Genomic DNA, 18,558 nt, shown 5'->3' with positions numbered 1-18,558 from the left:
TGGAGCCAGTTGTTTAAAGAGGTATTTTAAACACTGAAATATTGGTCATTCGCCAAGGCACACACTGAAAGTAACATCCCCTTGGCTAGCAGCAGAACTGAGTGTTGGATCCCCAGGGTGCTAGTTTTAGGGTTGCTTTTCCAAAGAGGATGGCACTTGCCACGCCAGCGCTTTGCCCTAAGAATTAAGCGCTCTCTGTAGTATATAAGAGTGTGCCTGGGAAGATGTGGGGGTCAGGTAAATAATCAGACTCCATCCCAGGAGCCCCAGAGCGCCTCCCCCTTTGCATGTTAGAGCCACCGCCCAGGTCCCCATACTGACTGAGGGAGCGGCCCGTGGATTTATTTTCCTGGATTGTGCTTGGGAATATTTTCCTGGGGAGCTGATGGCCGGAGTTCTAGAGACCTAACTGCTTTTCCCCGACTAATCTCCTTACAAGTCCCGCTAAGCAGACGAGAGACAGTGGAGACTGAAAGAACAGGCCGGTGGGGGCAGGGAGAAAGGGAGTGTCCGTGCTCCCGCGGGCGGCGGGGATCCGCGGGTCCAGGGTGAAGGAGGCCTGGCTGGGGAGGCTGGGCGGTCCGGGGTCGCTGTCCGCCACTTCGGTGCGGAATTGGCACAGGACTTGCTCAGCACTCCTCCTTCTCTCCCTCCCCTTCGGCTTCCTTTTCCCTCCCCCTGGAGCTGGGGCGGCTGGAGCAGCGGCAGGAAGCGGAGCTGGGTTGAAGGACTGGAGCTGGGATATGGGGAGTCAGCGAGGGCGGCGGGGCCAGGAGCCCAGGAGGCTGCCCACGAGGGGAGCGGCCCCAGGCGTGTGCTAGCGTGTGAGCCCCGGAGCAGCGGGCGCAGGGCGGCGGGAGCGGAGGCGGAGGCGGGGCCCGGGCGTGGAGCGTGGCTGGCGAAGCTGCTGCCTCCGGCCCTGCCCGGCTGCCTCCGCCGCGGCCGGCGGCTATGGAGCAGGCAGTCACCAGACTTTGGGCGACAGAACATCCACGGCTCCTGCGACCCTTGCCCTGGCTGCTGCTGCTGCCTTTCCTGCTGCTGCCAGGCCCAGCGGCCTCCCAGTTACGATACTCGGTACCGGAGGAGCAGGCACCCGGAGCGCTCGTGGGCAACGTGGCTAGAGCACTGGGGCTGGAACTGCGGCGCTTGGGGCCGGGCTGCCTGCGCATCAACCATCTGGGTGCGCCCAGCCCTCGCTACCTGGAGCTGGACCTGACTAGCGGAGCACTCTTCGTCAACGAGCGCATCGATCGCGAGGCGCTGTGCGAGCAGCGGCCTCGCTGCCTACTTAGCTTGGAAGTGCTAGCACACAACCCCGTGGCGGTGAGCGCCGTGGAGGTGGAGATCCTGGACATCAACGACAACTCACCGCGTTTCCCGCGGCCTGACTACCAGCTTCAGGTAAGCGAATCGGTGGCGCCTGGAGCGCGCTTTCACATAGAGAGCGCGCAGGACCCCGACGTGGGCACCAACTCGGTGCAGACCTACGAGCTCAGCCCCAGCGAGCACTTCGAGCTGGATCTTAAACCCTTGCAGGAGAACAGTAAGGTGCTGGAGCTGGTCCTGCGCAAGGGCCTAGACCGTGAGCAGGCGGCTTTGCATCACCTGGTTCTCACAGCGGTGGATGGGGGCAGCCCAGCCCACTCGGGTACCGCTCAGATTTCTGTGCGTGTCCTGGACACTAATGACAACTCTCCTGCCTTTGACCAGTCCACTTACCGCGTTCAGCTGCGAGAGGACGCACCCCCAGGCACGTTGGTGGTGAAGCTGAATGCCTCAGACCCTGACGAGGGCTCCAATGGCGAGCTCAGGTACTCCTTGAGCAGCTACACTTCAGACCGGGAGAGGCAACTGTTCAGCATAGATGCTAATACTGGTGAAGTGCGAGTAAGTGGGGCCCTGGATTATGAGGAGGCCTCTTCCTACCAGATCTATGTGCAGGCAACTGACCGGGGTCCAGTGCCCATGGCAGGTCACTGCAAGGTACAGGTGGACATTGTGGATGTAAATGACAATGCACCAGAGGTGGTGCTCACGGACCTATACAGCCCAGTGCCTGAGGATGCTTCGCCCAACACCGTTGTGGCCCTTCTGAGTGTCAATGACCAAGACTCGGGTCCCAACAGGAAAGTGAGCCTGAGTCTGGAGGCCACACTGCCTTTCCGGCTGAATGGCTATGGAAACTCTTACACCCTGGTTGTGAGTGGCCCGCTGGACCGAGAACAGGTGGCTGCCTACAACATCACAGTGACAGCTACTGATGGGGGAATACCACAGCTCACATCCCAGCGGACGCTGCAGGTTAAGATCTCTGACATCAATGACAATCCACCAAGCTTCCTGAAGGACTCCTATTCCATCTACATCCAGGAGAACAATTTGCCAGGGGTGTTGCTGTGCACTGTGCAAGCCACAGACCCAGATGAAAAGGAGAATGCGGAGGTGACCTACTCCCTCCTAGAGAGGGAGATTCAAGGGCTGCCAGTCACCTCCTATGTCTCCATTAACAGTGCCAGTGGTAGCCTTTATGCTGTCAATTCCTTTGATTATGAGAAGTTTCGGGAGTTCTTTGTGACTGTGGAGGCCCAAGACAAGGGGACTCCACCACTGAGCAGCACTGTGACCGCCAACATGTATGTGGTGGACATGAATGACCATGCCCCTCATATTCTGTATCCTACCTCAACCAATTCATCAGCAGCCATTGAGATGGTACCTCGAACTGCCCCTGCTGGCTATCTGGTCACCAAAGTCATAGCCATGGATTCAGACTCTGGGCAAAACGCTTGGCTATTTTACCATCTAGCCCAGACTTCTGACTTGGACCTCTTTAAAGTAGAGCTGCACACAGGAGAAATTAGGACTACCAGGAAGATAGGAGATGAGAGTGGTACCACTTTCAATCTGACTGTGGTGGTCCGTGACAATGGAGAGCCACCACTTTCGGCCTCTGTGGCCATTACAGTAGCTGTGGTGGACAGGGTTTCTAAAATCCTCCCTGATACTCAGAGACGTGTTAAGAACCCTCGGACATACTCTGAAATCACACTTTATCTGATAATAGCATTAAGCACAGTGTCTTTTATATTTCTTTTGACAATCATTGTTTTGAGCATCATCAAGTGCTACCACTATACTGCATATGGCACTGCATGCTGTGGAGGCTTCTGTGGTGTGAGAGAGAGGTGCCCTGCAGAACTGTACAAACAGGCCAACAACAATATTGATGCCAGGTTACCACATGGCCTCAAAGTGCAGCCTCACTTCATTGAGGTTCGAGGGAATGGCTCCCTCACCAAGACCTACTGCTACAAGGCCTGTCTGACAGCAGGCTCAGGGAGTGATACCTTCATGTTTTACAACACAGGGGCCCAGACAGGACCAGGGCCTGGGGGAGCCCAAGCAGCAGTGGCTGACAACAGGCATCTCACAGGTCAAAGTGGGCAGAGTGCCGGGAACCTGATTATTCTCAAAAATGAGGCTGTTTCTCAAAATGAGGTGAGATAGTGGTCAAGGGGTCTTCCAGAAAGATATGCATTTTTCACATGCCTCCCAAGATTATGTGGTTAGCTTTACTGAATTATTAAGTGACAAGGGTTAGTTGATAAACTGAATATTAATAGTACCTTCTATTTGGTCGTAATCTGTTATGTTTCATCTCTAGAAAAATAGCAGCAGAGAACTGTTTTATTTCCAGTTTTCTTTTCACGTGTATGAGGATTTAATCCATAAAATTGTTTGAGAAGTAATGATTAGCATTAAATAATTAATGTTAAAGCACACCTCTGTAGAGAAATAGAACAAGCCTGGGAATAAAGATTATGTTGTATGAAGTAACCTAATGAAACACAAGGAGAAAAGGCCTCTGCTGTGTCATCTCCAGGGAAATTATTTTTGGTTGTTGGCTTTTTCACAATCATCCTGGTCCCCTTTATATGCTATCCCTGTTTGTATCTTAGACTTTTTGCAGTGCAAGTTAATATCAAGTTTTCAAGTTAATATCTCCAGTAACTACAGTGAACTTATGTGATAGGATCCTCTGGAAATTCATCTCAGAGGTGATAAAACCACAGAATGTAGGCCTCACCCTGCAGTCAGAGTGGTCACTCTTCCGTAGTGGGCTGTCAAAGGAAATGAATGGTGGTAAAGCAGAGACGACAGTAAGTACAGATTTGTGTGATTTGGCAAAGGTGATATTAGAATGAGTATATTACTGATATGTGGGGATATAAAGACCAGGACAAAGTGGAATTTGTGAGAAGAAAACAAGAACTCTCCCCTAGCCAGTTTTTTTGCTACCCAAGTTCACTTTAAGAGGATGTCCCTGCATTTATTTTAGATATATTCTGTAATCTTTTGATTCTCTGCTAACAATTTGTGTGGTTTTGATGAGATGTAGACTTACAAGCCCTTCATGTTTTTATTAAAATACAATACTTCCAAAGCACGTGTTCATTTCATGGATCAAAAATTTGGTTTATATTAGCTACAAAAGGCTTGAAAAGTGGATGGTTTATTGTACATGAAGATAGATGTTAGTAGGGGTAGTAGTTTTGAGTATTAAGTAGGCAAAAGACCAGATTGTTCATTATTATGAATAATGTACATAAATTATTGAAAAGCTGATGGATATACATGTAGGTGTGTTTGTGTAGTATGTTTGTCTGTCTGTATGCTTGAAATAATAGAGATCTGCTTTGTGATACTTTAAATTGAGATTTCAAAAGCCAAAATTTTGTTCCATAAATAGAACTGTCTTTTTGAACAGCTACTTTATAGCTAGGACTTTTAGAGCTAGCACAAATTGAGTTAATAATTACATTTATCTCTCTATATTTTTGTGATGTCTTTTCACTGACATATTACTATCTTTTCATTAATATCCATATAGTATTGTCTTATTCTAAATTCTTGATAACCTTGAGTAAAGAAATAGATAAGCATAGAATTTTTCATTCTTTTTTTTTTTTTTTTTTTAGAATTTTTCATTCTTGAGAGTAGAATTTTCCATGGACATTGTAGATAGATTTATTCATTTTTCAGAGGAGCCTGATGTTAGTCAATGCTGAGTAGCTACAGGAGGCAGACTGCAGATTAAGAAAAATAGGTATAAAATCAAAGAGTTTCCAGAATTCTTTGGACCATAATTCTTGGAAGCATATAAAAAGGCTTAGTTTTAAGTAAGGATACTGTAGAGATTTGTTTAACAAATTCCCGTGAAGCCCTTTGGGATTGGCGTGGACTGCAGGTGGTAAAGAGACATGGAGAGTAAGGAAGGCAAGCTTTGCCAGCTTTGCCACCAGCTGTGAGTTGAAAGCTCAGAGCAGTGACAGCCTTACCCTCCCTCTCCTGACTCAAAGCTTGGGGTAATTTGATACATGTACTAATTCTGTCCTACACTGACCTGTATGTTAATAGGTACCTTGGTACACAAACCTTTAATTTAGGGAGGAAATTATGTTTAAAAAAAGTGCTTACTCTTGTGGGATTTTTCCAGGAGAGTGAATGAATTTAATAAAGGCACATTTCTGTTAGCCTTTGGGAATTCAGTGAAGAGCCCCAAGATGTACAGCTCCTAAAATTATTATAGTTATAGGGAGAGAGTAAGTCACAGTGTTGTAGCATAAGATCAAAAGTCACTCAATTTTGAAAGTCATCATTGCTAGATCAACATGTTAATTTCCCATGTTGGGTTTTCTCTTTCCTTACCTAGTTAATGCAGATGGCAAGAGTGTTCTAGGGTACAATTAATGCCATATGCCTATACTGTATTAAAATTGGATTGGAATTGGAGAGAAAAAGTAGAGGAATTTGTACTCCTAAAGGAAGGAATTTGTATTCCTATAGGAATTTGTACTATAAAAGTTCTCTGCTTTTCAATATGTATGTATGATTTTGTTCCCTCCAGGCCATGCATTAAACAAACATTGATCAACATCTGACATAGGAGTGAATAAGTCCTCAGAAGTTCAACAACATACACAGTCATATTGCTAGTGCTATTTTAAGTCATGTCTGACTGACTCAGAAGACCGTGTTTTTTTCAGTAAGTAGGAGCAGACAAAAATCCCAATGTTTATATTTTTATATGAGCTATTCAGACATTGGGACCCCCAGTAGTTCACTAGTAGTGTAAATTAACTGTTTTTGGAAAGTATTAATTCCTTGCTTAGAAGCAGGTAACAAATGAGAGGATTAGTTAGTAAAATGTTAGTGCCAGCTAATACATTTTTACTTATTTGCTTTACTATTGGCAAAGCCTATGAAGATCTTTTATCTCCATTCTACTAATATTCCTCTTGTTGCTAATTAAAAATAAGTATTTAGTACCAGACTCTAATCTTTTGGTGAATTTTACCAAAAAAAAATCTTTAATGGGTCAGATGTGCAGTGAGGATCTTAAAGTAACTATTTGGCAATGGAGCAAAATTCTGGAAGTTTTGAAAACCTGGTATTAAAGGTAGTTGGCAGTCCCTTCAGTATCCATGAAAAGAAACTGAATCTTAAGATAGATTCTGTACATTCATGCTGTGGTTGCTAATGAGTCATTTTGAGTACTCTGGGCAGATTTGTCCAACTGTGTCTTAGTGGGGCCACTTGGCACAGCATATGGGAATTATAAAACATTAGAGATGAATTAAGTTTGCATTCACTCTAACTTATTTTAAAGCAATTTGTGATCACCAAGTTCTCAGTTATTTCTACTACTGTGTGTGCGTATTCCCCCTAATTCTGGATGTAGTGACCTAAAAGTAAAAGTGTTAACCATTCTTCCAGTGGCACCTAATTCATTTTTTCTCCCAGGACTGACTTTTCCATCTGGTGAGTCTGTCCTGGAACAGACTTCCTACTCAATGTAAAGGGATATAATGATGAATTTATAAAAGTTGTACTATAGTCAAACTAGACCAAGAAATTGTATCTATGAACTTCCATTACAGTGTTTCATCTTCTAATGGCTTTTTAGTGGGTAGGGCTGTTTTGTTTTTCTATTGTCATATCAGTTACAGGACTGTTCTGTTTCTGGGGAAAAAACTTGTTCTCTTTGGTCTTGTAATATAATAATTTCTTTATATTACTTCCTTCCTCACTTTTTCTACAAACTTTGAGCCAGACGGAATTATGACAGAACTCTTTTCTGTCTCTTTATCTTGCACATATTCTGACTAATAGAGAAATCTATTTATTGTGGTTTGAATGTCATTGGCCTACCCTTTCCTCTGACCCAGGAGTGAGCTATCACTTGGGCATCTGGTCTAACTCAGAACACTCTGCAGGGACCCAATCTGGCATATTATACATTGTCTATTGGCATGCTCTCTGCTTGATTGAATAGCAGAGTTAGTTGTGGATATTTGCCTTGCTTGGCTACCATTTTTCGCTCTCATTAAGAGGTCAGAATGATTTTTCAAATGTTTGAGGGAAAATCTCCATCACCAATCCAGGGGTGTAGTTGAAGTAAATGGAGTTTTACAGGTTTTGTGACTTTTGTAGAACTTTACCTGAAACAATGTTTCCATGCATAATTTAATATGAACAACAATTTAGTTGATTCACATGATAATATTTTGACTAATGTAACCTAGAATTATGATTTCAAAAATTACAAGTTGGAGGATTTCTTAGCAGTGTTTTCAAACTGCTAACCTCAAAACTATACAAGTTTTTCTCTTTCAAGAATTTGAACCTGAGAAATGCAAAGAAATGTCTGACATTGCAAAGATGAATAGAAATGTTCATTTGTTTGTGGCCTTGCAGGATCAGAACTGTAGGCTCCAGAAATATGTGACTGTGAGTGAGAGTAGCGGCTGTGCTAGCAGGCTGAATATCCAGAATTGAGCAGACCTAGCACTTTCTGTTGTCCTAGAACCCATTAGGTATGTTCCAAAGTTGTGTTTATTTTACTTTCCTGTTCAGAGGATTAGAACTGCAAATAATTGTGTTCAGAAATCTCAAATTTATCATCTTTTCATTTTGATTTACTCAAAGACCAGTCTGTAACATGGCAATGATTTTTTATTATTTTAGTTTAATACATGTGTATAGCACATAATGTTTACATTCCTTGTGAGAAGTTGTTATATTCTGTTTTACTTTAAGTGCATTCTTTTCCTAATGCTTTGTAGCAAATTACCACCAACTGTTGGTTAAAACCCCACCCACTTAGTATCTTACCTCCCCGCACCATGTGGTTCAGCTCTCCATTCAAGTTTTCATAAGCCTGAAGTCAACGTGTTAGCTGCATTGAATACTATTTTGGAGGCTCAGGAGAAGAATCCACTTTGAAACTCATTTAGATTGTTGTGAGAATTCATTTTCTTGGGGGCTGAATTCCATATATATATATTTGTTTTAATCTGCTGTTGGCTAGGGAGCAGGGTCACTCTAGGGTCCTACAGGTTTCTCTAAGGTCCTATCCCATGTCCTCCATCTTCAGGAGTGGCAATGGAGAATCTTGTCTCATTGGAATCCTTCTCTGATTTCTGTTCTGACCCTGACTCAGATTTAAAGGGCTCATGTGATTAGGTTAGCCCCACACAGATAATCTCCCTTTGTAAAAGACAACTGAGTCATTAAACATCACATAACCATGGAATAAGATTCATCAGAATCACAGCTGTGCAGCTTATGCAGGGTATGTAGAGTGGGTGTGGGAGTCTTGAAGTCCATCTTAGAATTCTGACCTATCCTGGTTTATATCCATGTTCACAAAATATCACTTTGAAAAATCTGCAGTGGATACATTCTGAATAGAGTCCTATTATGAAGAAAGAAGAGATACTACCTGTAGTGTCTGGTCTCAGAGAATAACTTATTGATGGCTTCAATATGGATTTCCATGGTAAGAAGATAGCATGTTATTTCACTGAGCAGTCTTGTGAGTTTATAAATAACATAGGATATTTTTAATCTATTTTACTTTAAATCTATGTTAGAACAAGTGAGCTATCCTGTAGCTAAACTATCCAATGGTATAAACCATAATTAACCCCACTGCAGGATAAATTAAATCTTTGTTATAATTTTAATAGAAACACAAGTGGTTCTTGTTCTTCAATAAGACAACGTCATCCACATGGATTGCCTAGTTGAGTTTTTTCACATTTGAGATTTATGACTATTAGTCTACTAACAAACTAAGCTTTGAAACAGCAGGAAATACTGGGGTTCTTTACCAATAGAAATTAAGCATAGTTCTGAGATGTATGATCCAAGTATCAGAAAACTAAATAATCATAGTTAGTCCAAGGCCTTAATATATATCTTGTCAGATGTATCAGTAGTCAACCTTTCAGCCTGAATTTTTCGAAGTTAATCAAGTTCTGGATGAAACCTACATACAGACAATACAATACATACAATATATTACTCTTACATTTGCATTATTTTAAAGTACATAAATGAATGAATAAAATAATGAGGACACTCAAATAAAGCAAAGAAAAAAGAAAAATGTTATTCTGAGTAAATTTATTTAAGACTTTTATGTTAGAAGGACCTAAACATGATTCTCAGCCAAACTCACCAATCATACAAATAATTTAATCTCTCTAAAACTCAGAATTCTCATTTTTCAATTTTACTATGTTAATCTTGCATGATGGTTCATTTATTTAAAATGCTTATTTGTACCTTCTTCTAAATTTTTCCATAAACCTAAAACTGTTTTAAAAGAGTCTGAGCTGGGCAAGGTGGTGTGCAACTGTAATCCCAGTACTCTAGGAGGCTAAGGCAAAAGAATCTTTGTGAATTTCTTTCTGGCAAGAGTTACATAGTGACTTTAAGACTAGTTTGGACTATATAGTAAGACTGTGTTCAAAATATCAAAAAATAAAATCTTTAAAACAAATAAATATTAACTTTTCTGTAAAATGAATAAATACCTAAATATTTTAAAAGTCTACCAAATACCAGAACCCTGCTAGGCTGTGAATAATAACTATGTCTTATGAGCAAAAGAGATAACCATCCCTTTCATAAAATGTATGGCCTGACAAAGAAAGAAATAGGATAAATGCAGTAGTATTTATGAAGTACTTATTCCATTGTCTAGTATTCCGTGGCTACTTAAAATGTATTATTACCTTCTTCCTTTCCTTTTCCATGTCTGATCTTGCTGCCATATGAAATCTCATAACTGCGATTTTGGCAAATGATTTTGAGAAGCATATGGTTGCTGATGGACTATTATAGAAAATAGCACCATGACAAATTTAATGTGTCATTTAAGAAGTGAGATTGTGTAATGAACTGAGTTTCCCATTCAGTTCTTATAGAACTGAGGTTTTTAGAAAAATGAGGTTTGTGGTTTCATTCCAAAGATCAAGTTGCAGCAGTTTTCTTCATGGATGTTACCTAATCATAGAAAAATTGGTAACATTTTCTTAATAGATGTCAGAGTCTTTCCTGAAGGAAGATTCTTTCAGCTGACAAGCTAATACTAGTATTGCTGATGTCAAAGGGAGGTATGGTGATGATAATGATTTTAAAAAGTATTTGTCATATATTCAGGTTTATAACATGATTTGCAAATCATATATCTTTTGTTGTCTCTAATAGTGGTAGAAAATGGGAACTCCTTTCACTTGGCTGTAGATGGTTTTGTGCTAGTTTACATGGACCATCCTTAGGGTTTTGTGAATTTGGAAACCAAGAGTGGAACAGTTTGCATATTCACACCTTAGTAACAGAGTGGAAGAGGACTAGAGAGGGTGGTTAGTATGTAGGGACCTTTGAGATAATATATCCCAGAGTTGTAACTTTTCCTAGGGCTTGACTCTGACTCAGTCTCTGGATACCATTTAGCCGTCCCTAAATCTCTTGGAAAGTTAGGATGCTGATTACTTTTGCCCTGGGTGTTATGAACAAGAGTATTTATTAAATACATTGTATCCCTTAAATGAACTATAAGAATGATAGAAACAAGAATTATTGGCACTTTGAAATAATTTATAAGGCATTTGACTTTGAGTATACCCAATATGATAATTATAACTCAGAGGGAAATATGAAATACAATTTCCATCCCTTTCATGTTCCACTCACCTGGACTTTAGTATTCAGTGACAAGGCCTTTTTAATTTTTGCCTGTGCAACTATATCTAGAGGAATGTCTATCACAAGTCTTTCATAGTAAAATTTGGGCTAATTGATATAAAATAATTATAGTGACTAATTTCATCCCCAGTGATTCAGAATAGCTTCTAACCAGCATCTAACTCCCCAAATAGGTATTAGGTGCCCATATTTTCTTCTTTGTCCCTTCCACTTTGATAGTTTTTAGACAAGGAGCAAAAGAAAAAATCTTCCAATGTACAGGTAGTATATAGTCAGAGTCTTCTCAGATTTCAGCTACTCCCTCTTAAGCAATCAGAGCTTGGTGAACAATAATTGAGGGAGGAAGCAAAACACTCAGAGCAGCACAGGGAACAAGTACAGTTTTATGAAAAGGATTAGGTGCAAAACAAGTTCTTCAGTGGTTTGTTTTTCTCTTTCTAGTATTCCTCTTCAGTCAGTAGAAGCTGTTATCAGTTGCTGGTGTTATGACTGGGCACATCCATCCTGGGTCAAACATGCTGCAGTGTGCAAAGCCAGCTGCAGATTGCAGTCCTCTGCAGTCCAGCCAGGCCAGCAGAATTTGTGTAGTGTGTGGCCTGTTCTAGCTAGAATACTGAATTCAGGATGTGCCCTTAATGGGACATTCGAGGACAAAAACAAAGAAAGCTTTTCCTGCCTTAAGATAGACTGCCCTTCCCTTAGTGTTTTAAGAACACAGATTTGCATTGGTCAAGAGAAACCAAAGCTGACCCTCGCATTATTGCTAAATCTAGTTTTCCATGCCATTCAGTCTGTGTGAGCTTAATTTAATTTTCTCCCCAAACTAATATAGATAGATGATAGTCAACTTGAAGTTGCATATGAAATGTCTCATTCAATGCTTTTGTTTAGATGCCTGAAAATATTTAAAGGAATAACTAATCAACTAGTCAATTAACAACATCCCTCAGGGAACAGTGTTTTGCCATTTTAACAGAAAACTCCCTTTGTGATTTTGCAGCCACGACAGCCCAACCCTGACTGGCGTTACTCCGCCTCCCTGAGAGCAGGCATGCACAGGTATGTATGTATTTCCCTCCTTTCTTCACTCAGGAGTCCCATTAACTGGGTATGGTTCAGATAAATGGAATCTCCCTAGGTCAGAAAGAGCTGTTGGAACTGAGAAGCCTTAGATATTCTACCAGGGGAATACAATTATATTTTGTATCCATAGCTATTCCTTGAAACATTAGAAGTGGTCACTGCCAAATGCTTATCAAATGTTTGGAAAGAAGAGTCTCTTGTAAAATCATAAGGACAGGTTTATGTGTATTTTCTTTCATCAACATTTCTACAAGGTTGTATCAATTGAAATTTTAAAAATTTCCTACAAGGAAATAATTCACCTTTCTTCATCCTCTCCTTTGTAATTAATAAATATGCTTATGGACATTATATAATGTATATACACATGTTTACCTTGGAGTTTTGTCTCACACTATTACATCTTATTAACCACAATAATTGATTGTTTTTCTTGTTCATGTTCACATCTATTAGAATCTCCTTATCTTATCTTTTGGTCATCTTATTATCATCAATGACATGGGCTCTTCAAAGATGAGTTATCTGAATGGCCTTTTTAAAGTATCTAGAAACCAAATCTAGCTTATTTTAAATTAATCTAGAGTAATACCATGGCTCTAAGACTCAAATTTAATATAATTTTGCTTTTTCTACTTTGTCTCCTTGACAGTAATTGATGAGCTACTATTATTCTTAGAACTGTTCTTGTATCCATGCCATATGATCAAATAAAAGATTCATTATTTATGACTGTCTTTGGAAACCAAATGGGGAGTGTGTCAAGAAACTAATGATCACTACTACAAAAAGGACTTATTTAAAGAAGAAAAAACTCCAACCCTGAACCCCTCAAAATATCTGGGCACTTGTCAATTGAATCTTCACCAAAACTAGATCAATGTATAGCGTTTACAGAGTATATGTAGACTTAATGAAAAATTAGTTTTAGCCCATTAAAAATTCATTAAATTAAAATAAATTAACACCCCCTAAATCATTGCAAGTGAGCAGAAATTACTATACTGGATGCTATTTCTGAACCAGAAGCAATAGGGGAAGGGAAAGGTTGAAGATTGGTAGTTGTTTTGGTGAGATATCATATTGGAACCTAGGTTATAATTTCAGATCAGAAACACTCATGCAGATGATAGGATACTAGACATGAGAAAGAATTATTTATACTTACTAGAGACGAAGTTATGCTTTTGTCTGTATCTGAGCTATTGGCAGAATCAATGTGGGTGAAAGCATATTGAACAGCACCAACTCTTAGTCTTGCAACTGAATTAGTGCTTTACTTGAAAAGTATCAAAGCTATGAGATCCACCTTAAAAACTACATTTAAAATAAAAAAATTTAAATATATTACTTCCTTGTCTCATTTTCAAGTGAAAAAAAGCCAATGTACATCTATTCGAGTTTTAATTAAAATATTATGAGATTTAAATAGATAAGAAATGAAATAAAAATTGAAACTAAAATGCCATTTCTTTCTCACAATGTAGTATATTGAGCATTTGTTATTCAATAATGCTTATTTTTCTACACATATGCTTGGCTTCTTGACTTTTCCAGCCTTAAACATTGTGTAACTCTTCTTTTGAAAATTCTGCTTTGAACTGAACTGATTCCAGGATAGTTACATCTTTATGAATCTGATAGAGCCCATATGACTTGTTAGTGGAATTCAAGAACACCTGAAGGATATTAATATTTAGAGAAAAGAGGAAATTCTAGGTCAAAGACAAGGGGAATAATGTCAAAAGGTTAGAGCTTAATGAGTGAATTTCCACTAGATGTATTTTTTAAAGTCAAAGAGTAAAAGAATCTTAAACTTGTAGATTGCCTTTCCTTATGATAGTTCAAATTTGCTTGCTCTGTTGCCTCACATAACCCCTTCAATCAGTACTATAAGTTTTATTTTAGTAACATAGTGCATGAGATAAACAAATGTCTAATTTTAAAGTGTCCTCTAATTTTGATAGAGTTTTCTTGAATATTGACTGTTAGGATCGCCTGCCTGCCTGCCTGCCTGCCTCCCTTCCTCCCTTCCTTCCTTCATCACACATATTTGAAGGTCTAATATGCATTACCAGTAAACATATGCAAATGACTATAATGTTCTCTCTGCAAAGGAAGTTAATTCTAGGAAATGTTAGGTGGGTTCTCAATGCATAAAAGATACAGAAAGAGTAAAACAAAGTTAACCATTAACTGGGTGGCTAAACTGATAATACTACAAATAACCTTAGTGTATTTTTCTTCCTACTAAGGAGAGCCCAGAACAGAGAACTTCCAAGAGAAACTTGGGGCTTTTGAAAACAAGCTCCCTTTGTCTTCTTCAGCATTAAGATGTTAAAATGGCATTCACTCTCTTGTGGTCTTCCTGTTAGATTTAGGGAGCACCACATGGCATTAGTGAAAACCAAAAATTGTCATAAGCATAGAACAGTATGGTATAATAGGCAGTAAGGCAGTGATGCTTCTGCAGCAATATGACCGACTACTCAGTAATAATTGCTGCTGTTCTAGCATGAGCAGATTGTGTTAGCTGCAGCCCTGCCTCTATTAATGTAAGCAATTTGAGAGCATGGAAGGAGAGCTGGAAAGGCATGTATAGTCTAACTGTTATATGGGTTTATATGTTTACTCAGCTCTGTGCACCTGGAGGAGGCTGGCATTCTACGGGCTGGTCCAGGAGGGTCTGATCAGCAGTGGCCGACTGTATCCAGTGCAACACCAGGTAAAGGGCCAGTGTCTCTCTATTCTTGCTTAGGTTTTAGAAGCTAATCTTTCTTTGTAAGATCAGGACTGTTGATGACTCCTTTTTGATTATTTTCTTCCATACAAATATTATTTTCATACATATATTTTTATTTTCATTTTATACTTGATGGTCTTCAAAAGTTGAAAATAGCATAAGGGCAAAGATATGTGTGTGTGTGTATGTGTAAAAGTTCTTTTTTTTTTTTCTTTTGTACAGGGGATAGAACTTGGGACCTTCCGCTTGGGAGGCAGGTAGCGGAACAACTGAGCTAAATCCCTGGCCCATAAAGTTCTTTCTAAAAATAATTGGGTACCTTTCAAATGCTTAGGACATCCTAGCCACTCTGAGATCTGGTAGTCTCATACACAGAGATAACACTACCAGGGAAGATCTTTTGTTTGAACACAGTGGAAACCAATGTGAGGTGGTAAGCAAAAGGGAGGTAATTAATAGAGAAGTAGATTGATCTCTAGCAACCTAGCTAGATAATAGATAGAAAGAATAGGCTTTCTCATGCGTGTGGAACGTTATCAGAGCTAAAGCATTATTCTCTTTGACTTCAAGTGAAAGCCATATCTACTTCTTCCTGAACCTCAATATCCTTATCCAAACTAAATTTAATTGCCTTAGCATGCACATTGCCAAACATGACTATCTCACAGTTTGCTAGTTTAGAGGACCAATGAGGACCAATTCCTAATCCAAAGTTTCAGGAAAAAAATTCTATTAGGTTGTGTTAAAAACTCAGTGGCTTGGGCCAGGGATGTAGCTCAGTGGCACCACGCCTGCCTCCCAAGTGCAAGGTCCTGAGTTCAATCCCCAATATCAAAAAAACCAAAAAACAAAAAACTCAGTGGCTGGATGAACAAAGAAAGTTGCTTAAACTCATATTTCCTTACTCTTGCCAAATTACTAAATCATTTTCATATAATAAAAATATTTCTTATAAGGCCCATTCCTATAGCAGTTTTCAGAAAGGAAGAATTATAGGTCAGCAGAGACCATAAATGGTATCTACCATAATCTTCTATTAATAAACCATCACCATGATGGTAGTAGTTACTAATTATAAAGCCATCAGATGCCAAGACACTGCAAGGTACATCACATGTATCGTCTCATTTATTCCTTATGACAATCTTGCAAGGGTTTTATTATATCTATGTTAATTTTTTAAACTGGAGTTTACAGACAGGTTAAGACAAATACCTGAGTTTGCACAGCTCAAAGGTAACAGATGTAGGATTCAAACCCAAGTGTCTAGCTTTGGACTCTAAAAGTATATAAAATTTATACTCATAGCACGACTGGCTTGCAAGAATCCATCCAAATTCAAATACATATATACATAACAGATGACATAAGCATATGTATGTACAAAGTTCTTTCCAAAAATGATCAGGAGGTGCCTTTCAAGTGATTAGGCTAAGTAACAGCAGCCAAGGCCTATTTTTGCTGGAAACTCTAAGGGCTTTCATTGATTCTAATCAGCCAGCATTTGCTATTTATGAATGTTGCACAATTCAACTAAAAGATTTGTCAGAAAAAATTGCTCAAGTTGAAGCAATTTATTAGAAACATAGCATTGCCAGATGGCAGGGGGAGGAACATAAAATAATTCATTGAACAAAGCTGCAACCCAAGTGCCACTGATGGAGTGAAGAAGTGATGGAGAAGAAAGTGGTTTTAGATTACCAAATGTTGTAGGATATGGAGGCATCTGAAAATGGGAGAATTAATTAAAGCAGCCACACAAGATCATACCTTGCCACACTGTCTTCCTTTCAGAGTTACCTTGTTCTCATAGATGCACTGTAGGTCAGTCTAGTTAGCCAAGAACTAACTTTGAATACATTCTCCCTCTCGCTGATGGTGCTGGTTGGTATATATTCCTAGGCAAAGGTGACATAGGAACCATGTATTGATCATTTCATACTTTTCACTCAAATTTTGCCTTGAGATTCAGAAGGATATTAGGAAACTATCGTTTTGACTGAAGATAGGAAATTGGTCAGTCACCATTGCTTCCCTTCATTACTGGCTGCTGACATAAGAATCATGGTCCTAATGAATCCATCTTCCAATTACTCACTAATAACCTAACCATGCTTTTCAACATGCATCTGCAACAATGATATGAAATCAAAAGAGTTCTCCTCTCCCTTCTGCCTGTTTAGGTTTTAGACTCAAAACATGTTCTGAATTATTTCCAGGAACAGTGACATACAGATTAAGATTATGACTTTGAGTCAGATCTGCATTGAATTCCAATCCCAAACGTACTTGCTAACAGACAAATTATCTAAATTGGCAGTCATGGTAGTACATGCTTGTAATCTCTGGGTTTATTTCCAGTACCACAAAAAACCTAAATTCATATTTTCTTAACTACCCTTTCTGTAAATTGAGTACAAGAAGAATAACACTAGTCTTACTGAGTTGTCATGAGAAATAAAGGAGGAGAAAGAATTGAACATAGTGCTTGACATACAGTATTAATAAATGTCATCTTACTCCTTTTGGAGAACATTTTAGTTTTATGCAATCTATGATATGGCCTCAACTGATAACCTGGTGGCCAGAAGTCAGCAGTTCTTATTTGTGGGCCCAGATATAGGCTCTCTGAAATTGTCTGGAACATCCTGACATCTATACACTCCCATCACCCCGTGCTATTATCCTGGAGATGGAGCAAGAAGGATTTATTAGTTGGTGGTTAAAGAAAAGAAAAATGCTTAAAAAAATGGTTATTTCCAGTCTGAAATAGAGCCTGCCTTCCACTGATTCTGTTGCCCTTTTTGCTTCCAAAATGTTTTTTTCTTATGCCTGACTCTCCTGACACTTGTGTCTGAGCCCTTGCAGTGACCAGCCACATATTGCTCTTTTCTTACCAACACCTACAGCAGCTACAGCAAAAAAGGATGCAGGGCCTGCTTTGCACTAATCCTCATTCACCTGTGTTTCTTGAAGTTGTTTGTCCTTCTTCAATTAATGCCTTTGCTTTGTTACTAAACTGTTCATTTATTTTCAGCCTACAAAAGCCTAGGATAAAGATGCCACACTCTGAAGGGATCAATGGAGGTATCACCAGGTGATGTTTTCTGCAGGATAAACAAGTCAGGCATTAAGTTGATTAATCCTGATTACTGGTCCCTTTCTCCAGCCTCTTTTGTGAGCAGACCTGGATCATGGGCTTCCTTATTTCCTTTCAGCTTCCCATGAGGCTGAGCAGAGAAAGAAAGTTAGCTAAATTGGGAATGTGCAGAAACAGTTACAGCCTATTCTTCAGATGGAGGGATATGTTTTGGGGGCAAGTGCACTAAAGGGCCAGTCACTTGTGTTACAAATCTTCTTAACTTTCTCAGTGTGAATGCCCTGAAGAGGTTTCAGTGAATACTGTCTTCTGATTAGTTCCTAGACAGAATCCCAAGAGGTTATAAAAAGACAGTCCTTGTGTGCCAGGGAACTGGGCTGCTACAGTGGGCCAAGCTGTTTTGCTATGTCCCACTCTTCCAGGCTCCTCTTTCTACATTTCATGGGATCTCAAGGTTTACCTAAGGTGCCGGGTGTGGTGGCACACGCTTGTAATCCCAGCACTCAGGAGGCTGAAGCAGGAGGATTATGCAAATTCGAGGTCAGCTGGATTAGACAGTGAGTTCAGGACC

The 18,558-nt window shown here is 39.9% G+C and overlaps 1 protein-coding gene across 13 annotated transcripts in view; it reads left to right on the top strand.

The window, feature by feature from the left end:
• Positions 1 to 18,558, top strand: part of LOC101703754 (protocadherin alpha-C2) — a 209,736-nt gene that overhangs the window by 167,994 nt on the left and 23,184 nt on the right. For 11 of the 13 annotated variants that reach the window (XM_087180647.1, XM_087180650.1, XM_087180656.1 and 8 more), the window contains 2 exons: positions 12,062 to 12,120; positions 14,781 to 14,869. In XM_087180647.1, the coding sequence (XP_087036773.1) occupies positions 12,062 to 12,120; positions 14,781 to 14,869 (148 nt within the window). Of the gene's footprint in view, positions 1 to 185; positions 3,502 to 12,061; positions 12,121 to 14,780; positions 14,870 to 18,558 lie in introns of those variants that run through there. The other 2 variants (XM_021266112.2, XM_004854277.4) reach the window with 2 other exon arrangements.

The sequence above is a fragment of the Heterocephalus glaber genome, unplaced genomic scaffold (genome assembly GCF_053883595.1).
Source record: "Heterocephalus glaber isolate CG9 unplaced genomic scaffold, H.glaber_assembly_v1.0 deba00001463, whole genome shotgun sequence".
NCBI lineage: Eukaryota > Metazoa > Chordata > Mammalia > Rodentia > Bathyergidae > Heterocephalus > Heterocephalus glaber.
Note: the sequence above shows the minus strand (reverse complement) of the source record. Positions and strands in the feature narration are given on the sequence as shown.